The 17029-nt window shown below is 37.9% G+C and overlaps 1 protein-coding gene across 11 annotated transcripts in view; it reads right to left on the bottom strand.

The window, feature by feature from the left end:
- Nucleotides 1-17029, bottom strand: part of LOC106076031 (endothelin-converting enzyme homolog) — a 259051-nt gene that overhangs the window by 10677 nt on the left and 231345 nt on the right. For all 11 annotated transcript variants that reach the window (XM_056010793.1, XM_056010949.1, XM_056010876.1 and 8 more), the window contains 3 exons: nt 15596-15694; nt 4605-4715; nt 520-636 (listed from right to left, as the gene is read on the bottom strand). In XM_056010793.1, coding sequence (XP_055866768.1) covers nt 520-636; nt 4605-4715; nt 15596-15694 — 327 coding nt within the window. The remainder of the gene's footprint in view (nt 1-519; nt 637-4604; nt 4716-15595; nt 15695-17029) is intronic.

The following is a 17029-nucleotide window of genomic DNA, read 5'->3' as shown; positions in this document are numbered from 1 at the left end:
ATGGATAGATCCACATGAAGAGCCTGCATAAAGGAAGGGTCCATGATAGCTAATAGCATAAACACCAGAAACAGAAAGGGTGATTACAGATGTCGAACCTGTGACTACAACTGTGTATCACTATTGACCTCTTCGGTCACATAAGAAGTTGCAAAGGGAAAAGATCATCTCTCAAGGCGTAAAATGCCACAGAGAGACAAAGTACTAAATTGACAAGTGTTTCTCTTTACTTGGGAAGCGTGCTCGAAAGGCTAAGTACGCTTAAACTTGTCTTGGCTTGGCTACCTATGAAGGAGGCTCAAGGTTCGACCCCCCGATTAGAGCAGAGTTGTGTTTACTGAGCGCCTAAAGGCAGCATGTAAAAACTAGATACCCCCTCCCCCACCTGGTCCAGAAATGAGATTGGACCAAAGCGATCTGAGCATGCTATAAGCATGAAAGTAGAGCTATATAAAAGCCATAATTGTATTGTGTAGATGTGCAATAAATAAAAATAATCTTTTAAAACTGTGAACTCACGGAGGTCAAAATTTTTTCTACTTCCAAAATCTTTTCAGCAGTAGCTCTGGCTTCTGACTCCTGAGCCCCAAAAGCACTGAATAAGTGAATGGTCTCTGCCATAAATCCAGCATGAAGCTAAAAAACAATATTTCAATAAAGATTGAATACTGTGTGAATGAAAAAAAATAAAACAATTTTAGGTCTAGTTCAATATAGGCAGTATATAACAACAATGTTTTATTAACATTTCTTGAACGAATGTCACATAATAGATCAGAATGTTGATCTAGTGGTTATACAAGTTTTGAAAGCACCCATTGTCATATTATTTTAAATATGTAAAGGGAAACAAGTCAGTGCTATTTACTTAATTTATTTTGGTTACACCCCTTGAATTAAAATAAAAATATTGTAAAATGTATTTATATGAATTCATCATTTAAGTACATCAATTAGAACAATAGGAACACTTATTTGTTGTTTATATTCGAATCGAATCAAACGATGGGAAAGGGTGCAGTATTTTCTGTTGATGCTCAGATCCTCTAGACTTATTTGACAGGTTTCTGCAACATTTCTTCGACTGGCCAATATATAAAACCTAAAAGGGCTAACAGGGCCATATATCTACATCTAGATCTAGTAGGCTTAACTAGCACTCACAGGTCATGCCGTCTGCGCTCAACTAATTGCAGTGATTTTCTAGGTTTTACTCTTTCATCCTGAAGCTAAACGTGGGCATAACGACCAGAAAAACTGGTCGCCCCCACCTAAGTTACGTTGATGTGATAAAAAAGGATTTAAAATCAGTGAACATTGATACTGACCATTGGGAAGACATAGCCTTAGACCGCACTAGTTTGAGAGAGACGATGACCAAGAAAGCTATGGACAACGAGAAAACATGGGCCTCGATTCGTGTAGAAAAGCGTGCCACACGGAAAATGGCCAGCTCCTCTACCACCAAAGAGAAAGCCACCTTGACATGCAATATATGTGGACGGGAGTGTCTTTCAAAAATAGGTCTCCACAGCCATATGAAAAGGTGTTCGAGATGAACCATAGTCGTTTCACGACTGATCGAAAGCAGTGAAATAGCAACAAGTTGTTTACAATTCAGGATTATCAACATATTTTTTTTATCTCATAAACGGTAAATTTTGACTACATAGATCTAGATGTAGATCTATATAAATAGATTCTACTTTTTATTATCCACCACCGCTAGAACTTTCTAAATTTAAAATTAAAAACAACAGTGTACCTTCAATTGTGATACCTGCAATCTTTTATTAGGCCTACCCCTACCATCACTGCATCCAGGTATAGCATATACATATTTATGTTTACGTATCAACACACAAAAATTGCACTGATTCAAATATTATGTAACCATAATTATACCAAGAAAATATTCCTGTTTTTTTTTTGCATAAACTGAGGTACTTTAAAACAAGTTTTTACGTCCATTCACGTTATACTTCAAAAACCATGACTACAAGTAACTGAGTAATTTTAGAAGCCCTCCCCCACCCCCCAAACCAGTATACTGGCAAACCAGCCTATTAGATAGAGCTGTTTTGCCACTATTTGCCAGTATATACGGCAAAACAAGGTGAAAGAGTTAATGGAATAAATGTATCTTATTTCTAAACGCGTAGTCCAAAGACCACACACACACCTTTTGTAATTACAAGTGTGACATGGGCCGGCCTTATGCATAGGCAAACTAGGTAGCGGCCTTTAGGGTCTCCGATAGGGTCGTCGCATAAAACTCAAAATTACTAGTAAAGGAAAAAATTGCGAAACATGGATCAAATCTCAAGCATAGCAGAACTCTATGGCTCTATGTCTGCTAGCCTCGTTCTCAAACATAGCAGAACTCTATGGCTCTATGTCTGCTAGCCTCGTTTTCAAACATAGCAGAACTCTATGGCTCTATGTCTGCTAGCCTCGTTTTCAAACATAGCAGAACTCTATGGCTCTATGTCTGCTAGCCTCGTTTTCAAACATAGCAGAACTCTATGGCTCTATGTCTGCTAGCCTCGTTTTCAAACATAGCAGAACTCTACGGCTCTATGTCTGCTAGCCTCGTTCTCAAACAAAGCAGAACTCTATGGCTCTATGTCTGCTAGCCTCGTTCTAAGTCTCTAGTATAATTCAAGGTTTATTCCCAAATGTTTAGAACTACTTGTTAGACTACAGATGTTAGAAGACCATTGTCTTTTCCTGTTGATGAAATATCGAAACGTTATGTGTAGTCTGGTGATCATGAATCGTCATGAATCATGAATCGTCCATGAAGCACATTCGTGTTATCGGCGCTATATAAAGTTAAACTTTTCGGCCTTAATTTTTTTTTCTATTTCACTTGGGGCCACTCTATTTCCTTCACCTTAGGGCCTCCAAGTGCCTAAAAATTTACACAAAAAAAAATTAGATTATAATTTCGCTCTTATATACATATTGTAGTTATATATATTTATTGCAAATGAGTAGTTACATTGATCTAGACTCGAGTGACACCACTAGTAAAACCATTAAGCTGAGAAACACTTCGGGACTGACGGAGTACAATAAAGTAGCAAATAGCAATATTGCATAAAACACTGAGTAAAAATTACATATCATTACAAATAAAATAACTAACAAGCAATAACATTTTTTTAAAAAAAAAGCTTATCTAAGAAAGGAACCGCTAATTACTGCTATTTATCTAAAAATTATGTGGCTTATCTCCCTTTGTACTAAAACTAAATTAAAGAATCAGTACTAAATGATTAAATAATTGGTTAATTTTTTTTTTTGATTGATTCGTGTATTGTTATCGACTATGAATAATTTTGCAAAATTTCAACTTGATCCGAGAATGGGAAATGGGAGGAAAAAAATGTGTCAAAACGTAATAAGAGGACTAAATCGATACATATTTCCACATCTCTCATCAAGTAGCATTTATTCGCCTTATTTCAAAATGAAACAAAATAATAAATCACCAAGAATGAATGAACTAGATCTAATTGTTGAATTTTTTTGGTTCATACATGTCTTGTCAGGTTCAATGAATAATTGTTGAAAGTTTTAAATTTATTCGAGAATGGGAAATAGGAGAAAAAACATATTCAAACTTTTTACCAGACAGACACACAGACGGACTGACAGAGTGAGTCTGATATAAGCTTGGTAATAAAATCAAACGAGTCACATAGCTACTAGGCATATTTCGTAGTCCATGTTCTAGGACAGACTCGTACACATAAAAATTTAATTAAGGTTGCCTAAATCAGCCAGGAAAACCAATGGCTTAGCAGAGTTTAGGTAAACCAATGGCTTAGCAAAGTTTAGGTAAACCAACGACTTAGCAGAGTTTAGGTAAACAAGTGACTTAGCAGAGTTTAGTTAAACCAGTGACTTAGCAGAGTTTAGGTAAACCAATGACTTAGCAGAGTTTAGGTAAACCAGTGACTTAGCAGAGTTTAGGTAAACCAGTGACTTAGCAGAGTTTAGGTAAACCAGTGACTTAGCAGAGTTTAGGAAAACCAATGACTTAGCAGAGTTTAGGTAAACCAATGACTTAGCAGAGTTTAGGTAAACCAATGACTTAGCAGAGTTTAGGTAAACCAATGACTTAGCAGAGTTTAGATAAACCAATGACTTAGCAGAGTTTAGGTAAACCAATGACTTAGCATAGTTTAGGTAAACCAATGACTTAGTAAAGTTTAGGTAAACCAATGACTTAGCAGAGTTTAGGTAAACCAATGACTTAGCAGAGTTTAGATAAACCAATGACTTAGCAGAGTTTAGGTAAACCAATGACTTAGCAGAGTTTAGGTAAACCAATGACTTAGCAGAGTTTAGGTAAACCAATGACTTTATATAATAGAGTTGAAGTATCTAATGAATATATGGATACATGTATGTACTTTATGACTGCTCCACTACAGGGGCAGCTGTGTGTGTTATTTATATAAGCTTTCCCAATCGCCTGATCCAATTTAGGTACAGATCTACAGATCTATATTTTATATATTGTTTTCTGTAATAAAAAAAAAAACATTTCTCTAGACATTTGTATAGAAATACCAGACTATCTAGATCTATACCTGGGCGGCATCTTTGAATGGGATTGAAGTGTTGAAACCACTAGTGTTGGCTTGACTCCAATTCACAAAGGGAAGTAAATCTGGCGGCAGCATAGTCTCCCCTATGTCAATCTGCACATAAAAAAAAAAAAAAAAAGAAAGACAATTCAAAAAATAGGATTATCCAAACAACCACCGTTGTTGCTTCACATTGATTGTTTTGCTGATTTGTTCCGGAGACGTTCTTAACATTACTCACTTCTGGGTGGTCTCTTTGAAAGGTTAAAAAGCCCAGCAAGGAATGTTATGCAGATTTCAACGAGGCACGATAAAGCTTCATTATTTGAAGATATTTTAGTGGTCCAAACAAATGCAAACTCAATACGACCATTACCATACACCTCAGCATTAGTACTATAACAATATAGATGTAAACACGAAGATCGATATTGATTTGAATGATCAAAAAGACTACCAGTGTTTTATAGAAAAGAAAAAGGTCTGTCACAAATAGGTCTACAATTGTTCTCTGCGTTTTTCTAATACAGTTATATCAACCTAATATAGACTCATAGCAAATAATTCTGACAATTTTTCTGTTATAGTACGTTCTAAGTTAGCCGGTAGGGGGGGGGGGCATAATATTTTTCACCATTTCTTTTTCGTGACTACAAATGCACACCAACAGCTATACTAACTTAGGACCAAAGACATAAATAAATATAGACTGGCCGAAGGAAGTAACTTCATGTAACTTGAAAACATGTATATCTATTGTATTCGGATTTCCGAATTATGAAAAATTGCATGATCTTCATTCTTAGAGATTAAAGAAAACTACACTGCCTCCTAATTTACAATATATGTAATACTTATGTAGGTTAGGGCTGAAATAGATATGAATACTTAACTTTCATACTGCTCATAAATGCTGTATAATAAAGTACACAAAATTGCAAGTCATACATTTTCGTTTCATAAAACTCTTTAATCGGCCAGTCTATATTTATTTATGTCCATGCTTAGGACGTAACAAATCGGTAGGCTATAATCAGGGCCGGCTTTAGGCTGATTGTACCGATTGCTCCAAATTGGACCACGCGCCTGGCAGGGTGAAGGCCAGGAGTTGGACTGGCTATTTGAGACACGTGCCATTGGAAGCATTTTATAGGTTATGATGAGCTTAACACCAATACCACTTCTGGCGTTAACAACCTTGCGGAACAAAAACATTAATTAAGACTAATTAATTTACTCATTTGTTAATTTTCTGATTGATTCATGTGTTGCCATAGACAATGAATAATCATGCAAAGTTTCAATTTTATCTGAGAACGGGAAGTGAGCGAAATAACGTGTACACGATTGCACCCAGACAGACAGACTTGATACAAACTTTATAAAAAAGAAACATTAAAGTAACAAGAGCTGTTATACAAAGTTATAATAATAAAATATTATGCTGGGCATAAAAACGTCACATTTAGAGGCTCCACTATAATGTCTGTTATTATACTCTCCCCTGTCCATCAGTCTTCAATGTATATGTTTAAAAAAATTGTAATAAGTTCAATTATTGATCGTTTAATAGATCCTGCAGTGGCTTATTTTCTAGCAGCGTAGGAAACAATCGATAAATTGTCGTTCTATTTCCGCCATCAGCTAACGAAGCCCAACTAAGAAAGGTTATTTTCATGATTTTATAATTATACCACTAGGAGCGAACTCCCCGTATTTGTCTTGGACGTAAATGTTGGCTATATTAAAGGACATTATTATTTTTGTCGCAGCTTCAGGAGCCTAGATTCTCAGCCGTGTGCTCGTAGTTAATTAAGAAGGAAGATTTTTTTGTGGCTACGAATAAATAGCGTGTGTACAGTAATACAAGAGCCTATGCTCATAAGTGGCGCGCCTGAAACTGTGACCACAATACTAGTGGAACATGCAGCAGAAGATAGTTGATTGTGCTAATTGGTGCTGAGTTATTGGCGACTTTCAAAATGGAGAGCTATTTTTTGGTGTATCTGGCGTACAAAATTTATAAGCGAAGTTCTTCAGTAATAGCACATAGCTTTTGTGTACTTTTCAGCATTTTTAAGCGAAGTTCTTCAGTAATAGCACATAGCTTTTGTGTACTTTTCAGCATTTTTAAGCGAAGTTCTTCAGTAATAGCACATAGCTTTTGTGTACTTTTCAGCATTTTTAAGCGAAGTTCTTCAGTAATAGCACATAGCTTTTGTGTGCTTTTCAGCATTTTTAAGCGAAGTTCTTCAGTAATAGCACATAGCTTTTGTGTACTTTTCAGCATTTTTAAGCGAAGTTCTTCAGTAATAGCACATAGCTTTTGTGTGCTTTTCAGCATTTTTAAGCGAAGTTCTTCAGTAATAGCACAAAGCTTTTGTGTGCTTTTCAGCATTTTTAAGCGAAGTTCTTCAGTAATAGCACATAGCTTTTGTGTGCTTTTCAGCATTTTTAAGCGAAGTTCTTCAGTAATAGCACATAGCTTTTGTGTACTTTTCAGCATTTTTAAGCGAAGTTCTTCAGTAATAGCACATAGCTTTTGTGTGCTTTTCAGCATTTTTAAGCGAAGTTTTTCAGTAATAGCACATAGCTTTTGTGTACTTTTCAGCATTTTTAAGCGAAGTTCTTCAGTAATAGCACATAGCTTTTGTGTGCTTTTCAGCATTTTTAAGCGAAGTTCTTCAGTAATAGCACATAGCTTTTGTGTGCTTTTCAGCATTTTTAAGCGAAGTTCTTCAGTAATAGCACATAGCTTTTGTGTACTTTTCAGCATTTTTAAGCGAAGTTCTTCAGTTATAGCACATAGCTTTTGTGTGCTTTTCAGCATTTTTAAGCGAAGTTCTTCAGTAATAGCACATAGCTTTTGTGTACTTTTCAGCATTTTTAAGCGAAGTTCTTCAGTAATAGCACATAGCTTTTGTGTGCTTTTCAGCATTTTTAAGCGAAGTTCTTCTGTAATAGCACATAGCTTTTGTGTACTTTTCAGCATTTTTAAGCGAAGTTCTTCAGTAATAGCACATAGCTTTTGTGTACTTTTCAGCATTTTTAAGCGAAGTTCTTCAGTAATAGCACATAGCTTTTGTGTACTTTTCAGCATTTTTAAGCGAAGTTCTTCAGTAATAGCACATAGCTTTTGTGTACTTTTCAGCATTTTTAAGCGAAGTTCTTCAGTAATAGAACATAGCTTTTGTGTACTTTTCAGCATTTTTAAGCGAAGTTCTTCAGTAATAGCACATAGCTTTTGTGTGCTTTTCAGCATTTTTAAGCCAAGTTCTTCAGTAATAGCACATAGCTTTTGTGTACTTTTCAGCATTTTTAAGCCAAGTTCTTCAGTAATAGCACATAGCTTTTGTGTACTTTTCAGCATTTTTAAGCGAAGTTCTTCAGTAATAGCACATAGCTTTTGTGTACTTTTCAGCATTTTTAAGCGAAGTTCTTCAGTAATAGCACATAGCTTTTGTGTACTTTTCAGCATTTTTAAGCGAAGTTCTTCAGTAATAGCACATAGCTTTTGTGTACTTTTCAGCATTTTTAAGCGAAGTTCTTCAGTAATAGCACATAGCTTTTGTGTACTTTTCAGCATTTTTAAGCGAAGTTCTTCAGTAATAGCACATAGCTTTTGTGTGCTTTTCAGCATTTTTAAGCGAAGTTTTTCAGTAATAGCACATAGCTTTTGTGTGCTTTTCAGCATTTTTAAGCGAAGTTCTTCAGTAATAGCACATAGCTTTTGTGTGCTTTTCAGCATTTTTAAGCGAAGTTCTTCAGTAATAGCACATAGCTTTTGTGTACTTTTCAGCATTTTTAAGCGAAGTTCTTCAGTAATAGAACATAGCTTTTGTGTACTTTTAATCATTGTGGAATCCAATGTCTAAGGTTGCTTTTTTTACTTGTAGTGCAAATTTATTTTTATTATTTAGTTGTAAAACTGTTATCTTTCAATATGGTGCCCCGAAATTCCTTTTTTTTTTAATCAAGTTCCTACGTTTGTCTCTAGTGTTCATTATATTACCACCACATTTTTTGCTATCGCTTTCTCTTCTTTTCTCCCTTTTTGGCATTTTATTGCGGAAAGAACAACTAAGGACCTTCCGTCTCAAATATTAATACTGAGCATAACATTGAAAAGAACATCATACAGTTTGTATCCATTTGATTGTGAATTAAATTAAACATATACTCTTTCACCAAGTCTATTCCTTGGTAAGTTATCTTTATAGTTATGGTTCCTAATTTCATAGTTGAAGGAGCGTATGCTCTGGCCAAACACTATAAACATATCATCTAATGAGAGTGAGACATCTAATGTATTCTGTTCTACCCAAGCCTCTCAACTTTATCACAGAAGGGATGGGGTGCAGTTATGGGCCATGCACGTGAAAAAGGATGAAGTCATTGCGTTATTTTTCATCTTTGGTTCCCCCCCCCCTCCCCTGTTCTTGGGTGTGTTTCGCGTGTTTCTATGGTGACGGTGTGAAGAGGTTAGCGATTGGTTGTGAATGATGCAACACAGGTAGCATTGTCGTCAGCTGTCTTAGGACAGACGACTCCAGAACGCGAGACTGAAAAGTTTTGTTATTGTAATGAGTTAGATTTTGTTAAAAAATATTTTTATTAAAGCCTAGTACATTTGTTTTGATCTCATATTAACTTGATTATGTCTATATTATAATAAAAGTTATATATTTAGTCTTGTTGACAAGGAAGTTATTCAATTTATTTCAAGTTTTATAACGATGGATAATGCCTACAGCGGTTTACTTGTCTACCAGCAGTTTGGTGCTTCAAGTCAACGACCGTCAATCCCCCCCCCCCCATATACCAAACGCATAAGATCAGGGGTTCTCAACCTGTGGGTCGCGACCCCCTTGGGGGGGGGTCGATTGAAGATTTGCCAGGGGTCGCCTAAGACCATCGAAAAAATGGATTGTTATTGTCTATTCTTCTATTGCTTCATGTGTGTATGTGGAAGGGGTCGCAACAGAGTGGGGGGTTGTAAAAAGGGGTCGCGGAGCATACAACGTTGAGAACCCCTGCATTAGATGGACACTCTAGTGCTCCTTTTAAGAAAATCTCCATCTCCCCCAACCTAGCAATGTGTCAATCATCTTATAGTACTTCTTTTGACTATAGTGCTGTCTCAGGTTTAAACATTTAAAATGTGAGTGTAACTCTCTAGCAACACAGGATCACAATCTCTCAACATGAGAAACAGTTTTGAGAATTCTGTCCATTTTATTTTTGATGCCCCACGGACGTGCTTAATGTGCCGACGGATAGCCTACTTCAAGCAAAGCGGGCTCGTGTGTAAATGTTTGAACCAATCAATTTCTTGTTAGTTCTGTCCCCCTATCTTGACATCGCTTTCGTCTTTGTCATTTAATTAAAAATGTGCCATGAAACTTAGCGAATCAAATACATTTCATGATTTGATTTAAATTCCGTATTTTTTTTTTCTAACTTTTTTTTTTTTAATCTTTGTTCATGAACAATTAAACAATGAGATTTGCTTCATTAAATGTCAAGGCCGCTGTTCCGATCAAAAAAGTTTAATGAAATCAAAATAAAACGAAACAAAACAAAAGTGTGATTGCCAGTGTGAAAAAAAATGCAAGTGTGTGGTGTGTTTGTGTGTCTGTACATGAGTGTGTGTTAACATTTGATGCGGAGACTGTGTATTAAACGTATAGATGGAAAACGGTTTCATTGTTTAAGGTTAAAACAAAGCAAATATAAGTTTACACCAATAAACTTGTTTTTCTGTTGTTGTTGTTTTGCTGCTTCCGCAAATGCAAAACAAAATGGCGTCCAACAGAAGAACAGTCTTCCTTTAGAAAGACAGAATGAAAAAAAAAGTCGGGCAATAAAGCAACGAAAAGAAAGAACTGGGGGAAAAATTAAGCTTACGTGCTAGACATTGTCACGTGCAGTGGCGTATTTGGGAAAGGGAACCAGGATCGGTCTTAGGCATAGGCAAACTAGGCAGCCGCCGAGGGCCTCCAATTGGTAAGGGCCTCGCACAGGACTCAAAAAAAATGTAATAGAAAAAAATTAAAATTACGAACCATGGATCAAATCTTAAAGAAAACAGAACCCTGTTGCTCTATGTGTACTAGCTGTAAGTCTCTACTATGATTCAATGTTTATTCATGAATGTTTAGATCTACTTGTTAGACTTCCTTTTGGTGAAATGTCGAGACGTTATTTCTAGCCTGGTGAATCGTGTATGAATCGTGTATGAAGTACAATAGTGCTATCGGTGCTATTTAAATGTAACTTATTTGTTGATTTAGATAGAGATGATGGACAGTTTATAACTCACTGCATATTTTATAGGTCTTAATTTGTTAGTTCTCTATTTCATTTAGGGCCACCCTATTCAGTGACTATTCACTTCGCCCAGGGTCTCCAATTACCTAAGGCAGGCCTTGAAGGAACAGTGGGGGACATTGCAAAGCTTTGACTAGTGTAAATGTATATGAATTTCCCTGCTAATGTACCACATTGACATATCACTGCTTGATCTACCACACTATTATTCACCCACAGACAGGACTGAATCACTGCTTGATCTACCACATTATCATTCACCCACAGACAGGACTGAATCACTGCTTGATCTCCCACACTATCATTCACCCACAGGCACGATGAATCACTGCTTGATCTACCACACTATCATACACCCACAGGCAGGACTGAATCACTGCTTGATCTCCCACACTATCATTCACCCACAGGCAGGACTGAATCACTGCTTGATCTCCCACACTATCATTCACCCACAGGCAGGACTGAATCATTGCTTGATCTCCGACACTATCATGCACCCACAGGCAGGACTGAATCATTGTTTGATCTCCGACACTATCATGCACCCACAGGCAGGACTGAATCACTGCTTGATGTCCCACACTATCATTCACCCACAGGCACGATGAATCACTGCTTGATCTACCACACTATCATACACCCACAGGCAGGACTGAATCACTGCTTGATCTCCCACACTGTCATTCACCCACAGGCAGGACTGAATCACTGCTTGATCTCCCACACTATCATTCACCCACAGGCAGGACTGAATCATTGCTTGATCTCCCACACTATCATGCACCCACAGGCAGGACTGAATCACTGCTTGATCTACCACAATATCATTCACCCACAGGCAGGACTGAATCACTGCTTGATCTCCCACACTATCATTCACCCACAGGCAGGACTGAATCATTGCTTGATCTCCCACACTATCATTCACCCACAGGCAGGACTGAATCACTGCTTGATCTCCCACACTATCATTCACCCACAGGCAGGACTGAATCATTGCTTGATCTCCCACACTATCATTCACCCACAGGCAGGACTGAATCACTGCTTGATCTCCCACACTATCATTCACCCACAGGCAGGACTGAATCATTGCTTGATCTCCCACACTATCATTCACCCACAGGCAGGACTGAATCACTGCTTGATCTTCCACACTATCATTCACCCACAGGCAGGACTGAATCACTGCTTGATCTCCCTTCTGTTGATCTCGATAAATTTTACGTTTATAGAGCAGACAGAACAATTAATAGTGGAAAGTCAAAAGGAGGAGGACTCGCAATCTATATAAACAAGGAATACTGCAACGCCAATAATGTGAACATCAGGAATAAAATTTGTGACCCTAACATTGAACTTATGTGTGTCACACTTAGGCCCTACTACTTGCCTAGAGAATTCACCCAGGTGTGTGTTGTTGTGTACATACCACCGACGGCTGACACAGCGACTGCGTCGGAAATAATTTTTGATGTGTTACACAATGTACAATCAAAACACCCGGACTCTGTTTGTATCGTAACTGGAGATTTGAACAACCTAAATATTGACAACACACTGTCAAACTATTGCCAGTATGTCTCCCTCCCCACAAGGCAGGGCAGAACGCTCGACATATGCTACGTAAACATTAAGCAGGCTTACAAATGTAAAAGTTTGTTCCCACTTGGAGAATCTGACCATGTATTACTCCATCTTATACCAAATTACAAACCTACTCTTAAAACTACAAAGAGAGTTATAAAAACGGTCAAGATGTGGTCTGAAGAGGCTGTAGAAAAACTACGAGGATGCGTTGAGAAAACTAACTGGGAAATCTTTATTGAGAACTGTCCAGATATAAACGAACTAACAGAAACTGTTACCTCATATCTATCATTCTGCGAGGAGTTAACAATTCCAACAAAAACAATACAAGTCTATGGAAACAATAAGCCCTGGATGACCAAAAAAATCAAACACCTTATTACTGAAAAGAAAACAAAGTATAAGGCTAGCAACGAAGAGTTTATAAATGCTAAAGATAAACTGAGAAAAGCAATAATTGAAGGGAAAAAAACATACAAAGAAAAAATTGAGAATTTCTTTGCAAAGAACAACTCAAAACAATGCTGGGAGGGATTAAAGAAAATAACAGGCTGCGCCTCAAAACGAAAACAAATTTTAGTGGCTGATGATGAGAAATTCGCCAACGAACTAAATTATTTTTATTCTCGTTTTGACAAAGAAGATTTTGTTGATCTACACAAAGAACTTTTCAACACTCTGTCCAAAGGAAAACAAGAGCCCTACGTCAATTTTGTAACGGAGGATGAAGTGACATTGTTATTTAAAAGAGTAGACGTAACAAAAGCTTGTGGACCAGACAAAATTAGTGGCAAGCTGATCAAGCTATGTGCGGAGCAAATTTCTTCTATCTTCTGTCATATCTTTAACCAGTCATTGCAAACGTGCGTAATTCCAAACATCTGGAAAACTTCAGAAATCATACCAGTGCCTAAGAAACCAAAAATAGATTGCTTAAATGATTTCCGCCCAGTAGCACTAACACCTATTGTTATGAAATGTTTTGAAAAATATATCCTTAAACAACTTGTAGCAAAAGTCAATAACAGCCTAGACCCTCACCAATTTGCATACAAAGCAGCTAGAGGAACTGAGGATGCCATTCTATTGCTTTTGGACCAGCTTTATAAGCATCTCGATATACCCAAAACATATGCACGAGTCCTCTTCGTAGATTTCTCCTCGGCTTTCAATACCATACAGCCACATCTAATGATAAACAAACTGAGTAACTTAAATGTAAGCCCTTACTTGCAAGCATGGGTTCTAAACTTTTTAACCCAACGGCCCCAGTATGTTAAAGTCAACAACACCAAATCGTCAACTCGAGTACTATGTACGGGTGCTCCACAAGGTTGTGTACTTTCTCCTGTACTATACACTCTTTTCACTAATGACATAAGAAGCATCTATGACTCAGTTAAACTCATTAAATTCGCTGATGATACTGCCATAGTCGGTCTTATTTCAGGAGACGAAACTCAGTATCGAAGCTCGATAGAAGAGTTTACAAACTGGTGCACCGACAACTTTCTAGAACTGAATGTAACAAAAACTAAAGAACTTATAATAGATTTTAGAAAGAAAAAACAAACTATACGTGAACTGCAAATAAACACTACATCTATAGAACAAGTAAAGGCATATAAATATCTAGGCATTATCATCAACAACAAGCTTTCATGGGAAGACCACCTTGGAACTCTGACAAAGAAAACAGCCCAGCGACTCTTTTTTCTATACAAACTCAACAGTTTTAAATTAAATAAGAAGATCCTTGAGACATTTTACGGCGCGACTGTACAAAATCTGCTAACATACGGAATAAGTTGTTGGCAAGGCAACGCCTCATCTAAACTGTTGCAACGTCTAGAAAACATCATTAAAAAAGCATCAAAAATTACACTCACAACATTACCACATTTAAAGGAACTTTTTGAACAAACGTGCCTAAGAAAAATCGAAAAAATCTTGGAAGACAACGGCCACCCGCTCCATCAGAACTACGCCAGGTCGTCGCGAAGTGGGCGACTGCTGTCAATCAAAACAAGAACGGAGCGGTACAAAAACTCGTTCGTACCTCACTCGGTCAGACTCTATCACCGCCACTCATTGATCAGGGAACATGAAATGCACCAAGATACCTGTGTGTAGTCGCTGAATGAACTCTTTATGTTGTCTGTTGTATTTATGTGTATTTTTCTGTTGTGTTGTCTTTATACGAGAAACGAGTCCTTGCAATCACAACAAATTTCCGTAAGGATCAATAAAGCAGTCTTAGTCTTAGTCTTAGTCTTAGACTATCATTCACCCACAGGCAGGACTGAATCACTGCTTGATCTCCCACACTATCATTCACCCACAGGCAGGACTGAATCATTGCTTGATCTCCCACACTATCATTCACCCACAGGCAGGACTGAATCACTGCTTGATCTCCGACACTATCATGCACCCACAGGCAGGACTGAATCATTGTTTGATCTCCCACACTATCATTCACCCACAGGCAGGACTGAATCATTGTTTGATCTCCCACACTATCATTCACCCACAGGCAGGACTGAATCACTGCTTGATCTCCGACACTATCATGCACCCACAGGCAGGACTGAATCATTGTTTGATCTCCGACACTATCATGCACCCACAGGCAGGACTGAATCACTGCTTGATCTCCCACACTATCATTCACCCACAGGCAGGACTGAATCACTGCTTGATCTCCCACACTATCATTCACCCACAGGCACGATGAATCACTGCTTGATCTCCCACACTATCATTCACCCACAGGCAGGACTGAATCATTGCTTGATCTCCCACACTATCATTCACCCACAGGCAGGACTGAATCATTGCTTGATCTCCCACACTATCATTCACCCACAGACAGGACTGAATCATTGCTTGATCTACCACACTATCATTCACCCACAGGCAGGACTGAATCATTGTTTGATCTCCGACACTATCATGCACCCACAGGCAGGACTGAATCATTGTTTGATCTCCGACACTATCATTCACCCACAGGCAGGACTGAATGATGTCAATAACAGAAACGCCAGACAAGACAATTAACATTTTACCTTGATAATATTCTGTTTGGTTGGCTCTCTCTCATCCACCTCTACAGTCAGTTTAAAGAGAGGCCATGCACCCATCCGATGGACGCTCTCGAGACCAACCTAGAAAAAAAGCTTTACGTTAGATAAATCATCACAATATCTTTTAACAAGTCGCTAGATTTCAACCATCGACGAACGGCGGACAAAGGTTATGCTTGCCCTGGTTGTGGCAAAAATATGTAGGTCACTGCTAGGGCTGCATATCCACGGATAATACTGCATTCTTCATTAATCTTCGGACTCGAAAACAAGCTTTATTATTAGATAATACTACATAATAAGTAATACATCAGGATAAAACCAGTGGCGTAGCAGGGCTCCCCTTGGGCCCGTGTTTGAGGATACCATGTTATGATCCCTCCGTAAGTTAGTAGTTAAGTTAAGTAAGTAAGTATGAACTTTGAACCATAAGGTATCTTCTGTGAGAGTAGACTACAAGAAAACAGCACATAAGCAGACACTGTTATTGAGTATGTCTGCGTGTTTCTGATGCAGACATGTATAAAGCTACGGCAGATAATTTGTTTGGATTGGCTGAATAGACTCTGATGCAACCATGAGCAAGTCCGTCGCAGTTGGGGGTTTTACGTGTAGTTGTACAAAAGAGTTGTAAAAGAGATACTGGCATAACTGAAACTGACCAAACCTATCCTTGCCACGTAAGTGGTCGTCTCTTATTGCGAGGATTGGACTTTACAGTTATCTTCGAGTTTATAGGATATAAGAAATGTGGTCATCTTCGATCAGGAAGTTTGAAGTGATTTCTGTGTATATCTGTCACTAAAAGGGACATAAATGTTTTGTTTTTAAAATTTTTGTTGCAGTTTGACTCAAGTTCTTCATTAGGAATACAATGCGCCTGCAACGTATAGTTAGACTGGCTGTCTGGGGCTACAACCCAACCTCCGAGTATCAGCTACAAGGAAGAGCGAGACTGTGATCCTCAAGCTTCGGATTATTTTGAGAAGTTAATGTCATTGGTCATCCATATCATTGGTCATCTGGTTCGCTAGCTAGGATTCCGTCAAATATTCCCAATGTTTTTTTCTTGGTCACAGGTGTGGGAACAAGTAGAAATGGTCTTAACAAGCTCAGGACAACAAAGGCAGGGTCCAGTAGATCGCAGTTGTCCTGACAGTATGTTTTGCATCAGCTTCAATGGCGACAGAGGTATTAGAGGCACCTAGTTAAGATCTTCTTTTATCCTACTTACTAGGGAGGATTAATTGAGGTCTCAATTAATCAAATGTAGGTGACATTTACATTAATGCTTGTTGTTAGCCTCTTTCAGTCGTACAGCGACTTTGGTTCATCTCGAACACTTTTACATGTGACTGTGGGACCCTATTTAGGATACACTCCAGTAATGATTATGCAATCGGAAATTGACTATAT

Source organism: Biomphalaria glabrata, chromosome 1 (genome assembly GCF_947242115.1).
Source record: "Biomphalaria glabrata chromosome 1, xgBioGlab47.1, whole genome shotgun sequence".
Taxonomy (NCBI): domain Eukaryota; kingdom Metazoa; phylum Mollusca; class Gastropoda; family Planorbidae; genus Biomphalaria; species Biomphalaria glabrata.
Note: the sequence above shows the minus strand (reverse complement) of the source record. Positions and strands in the feature narration are given on the sequence as shown.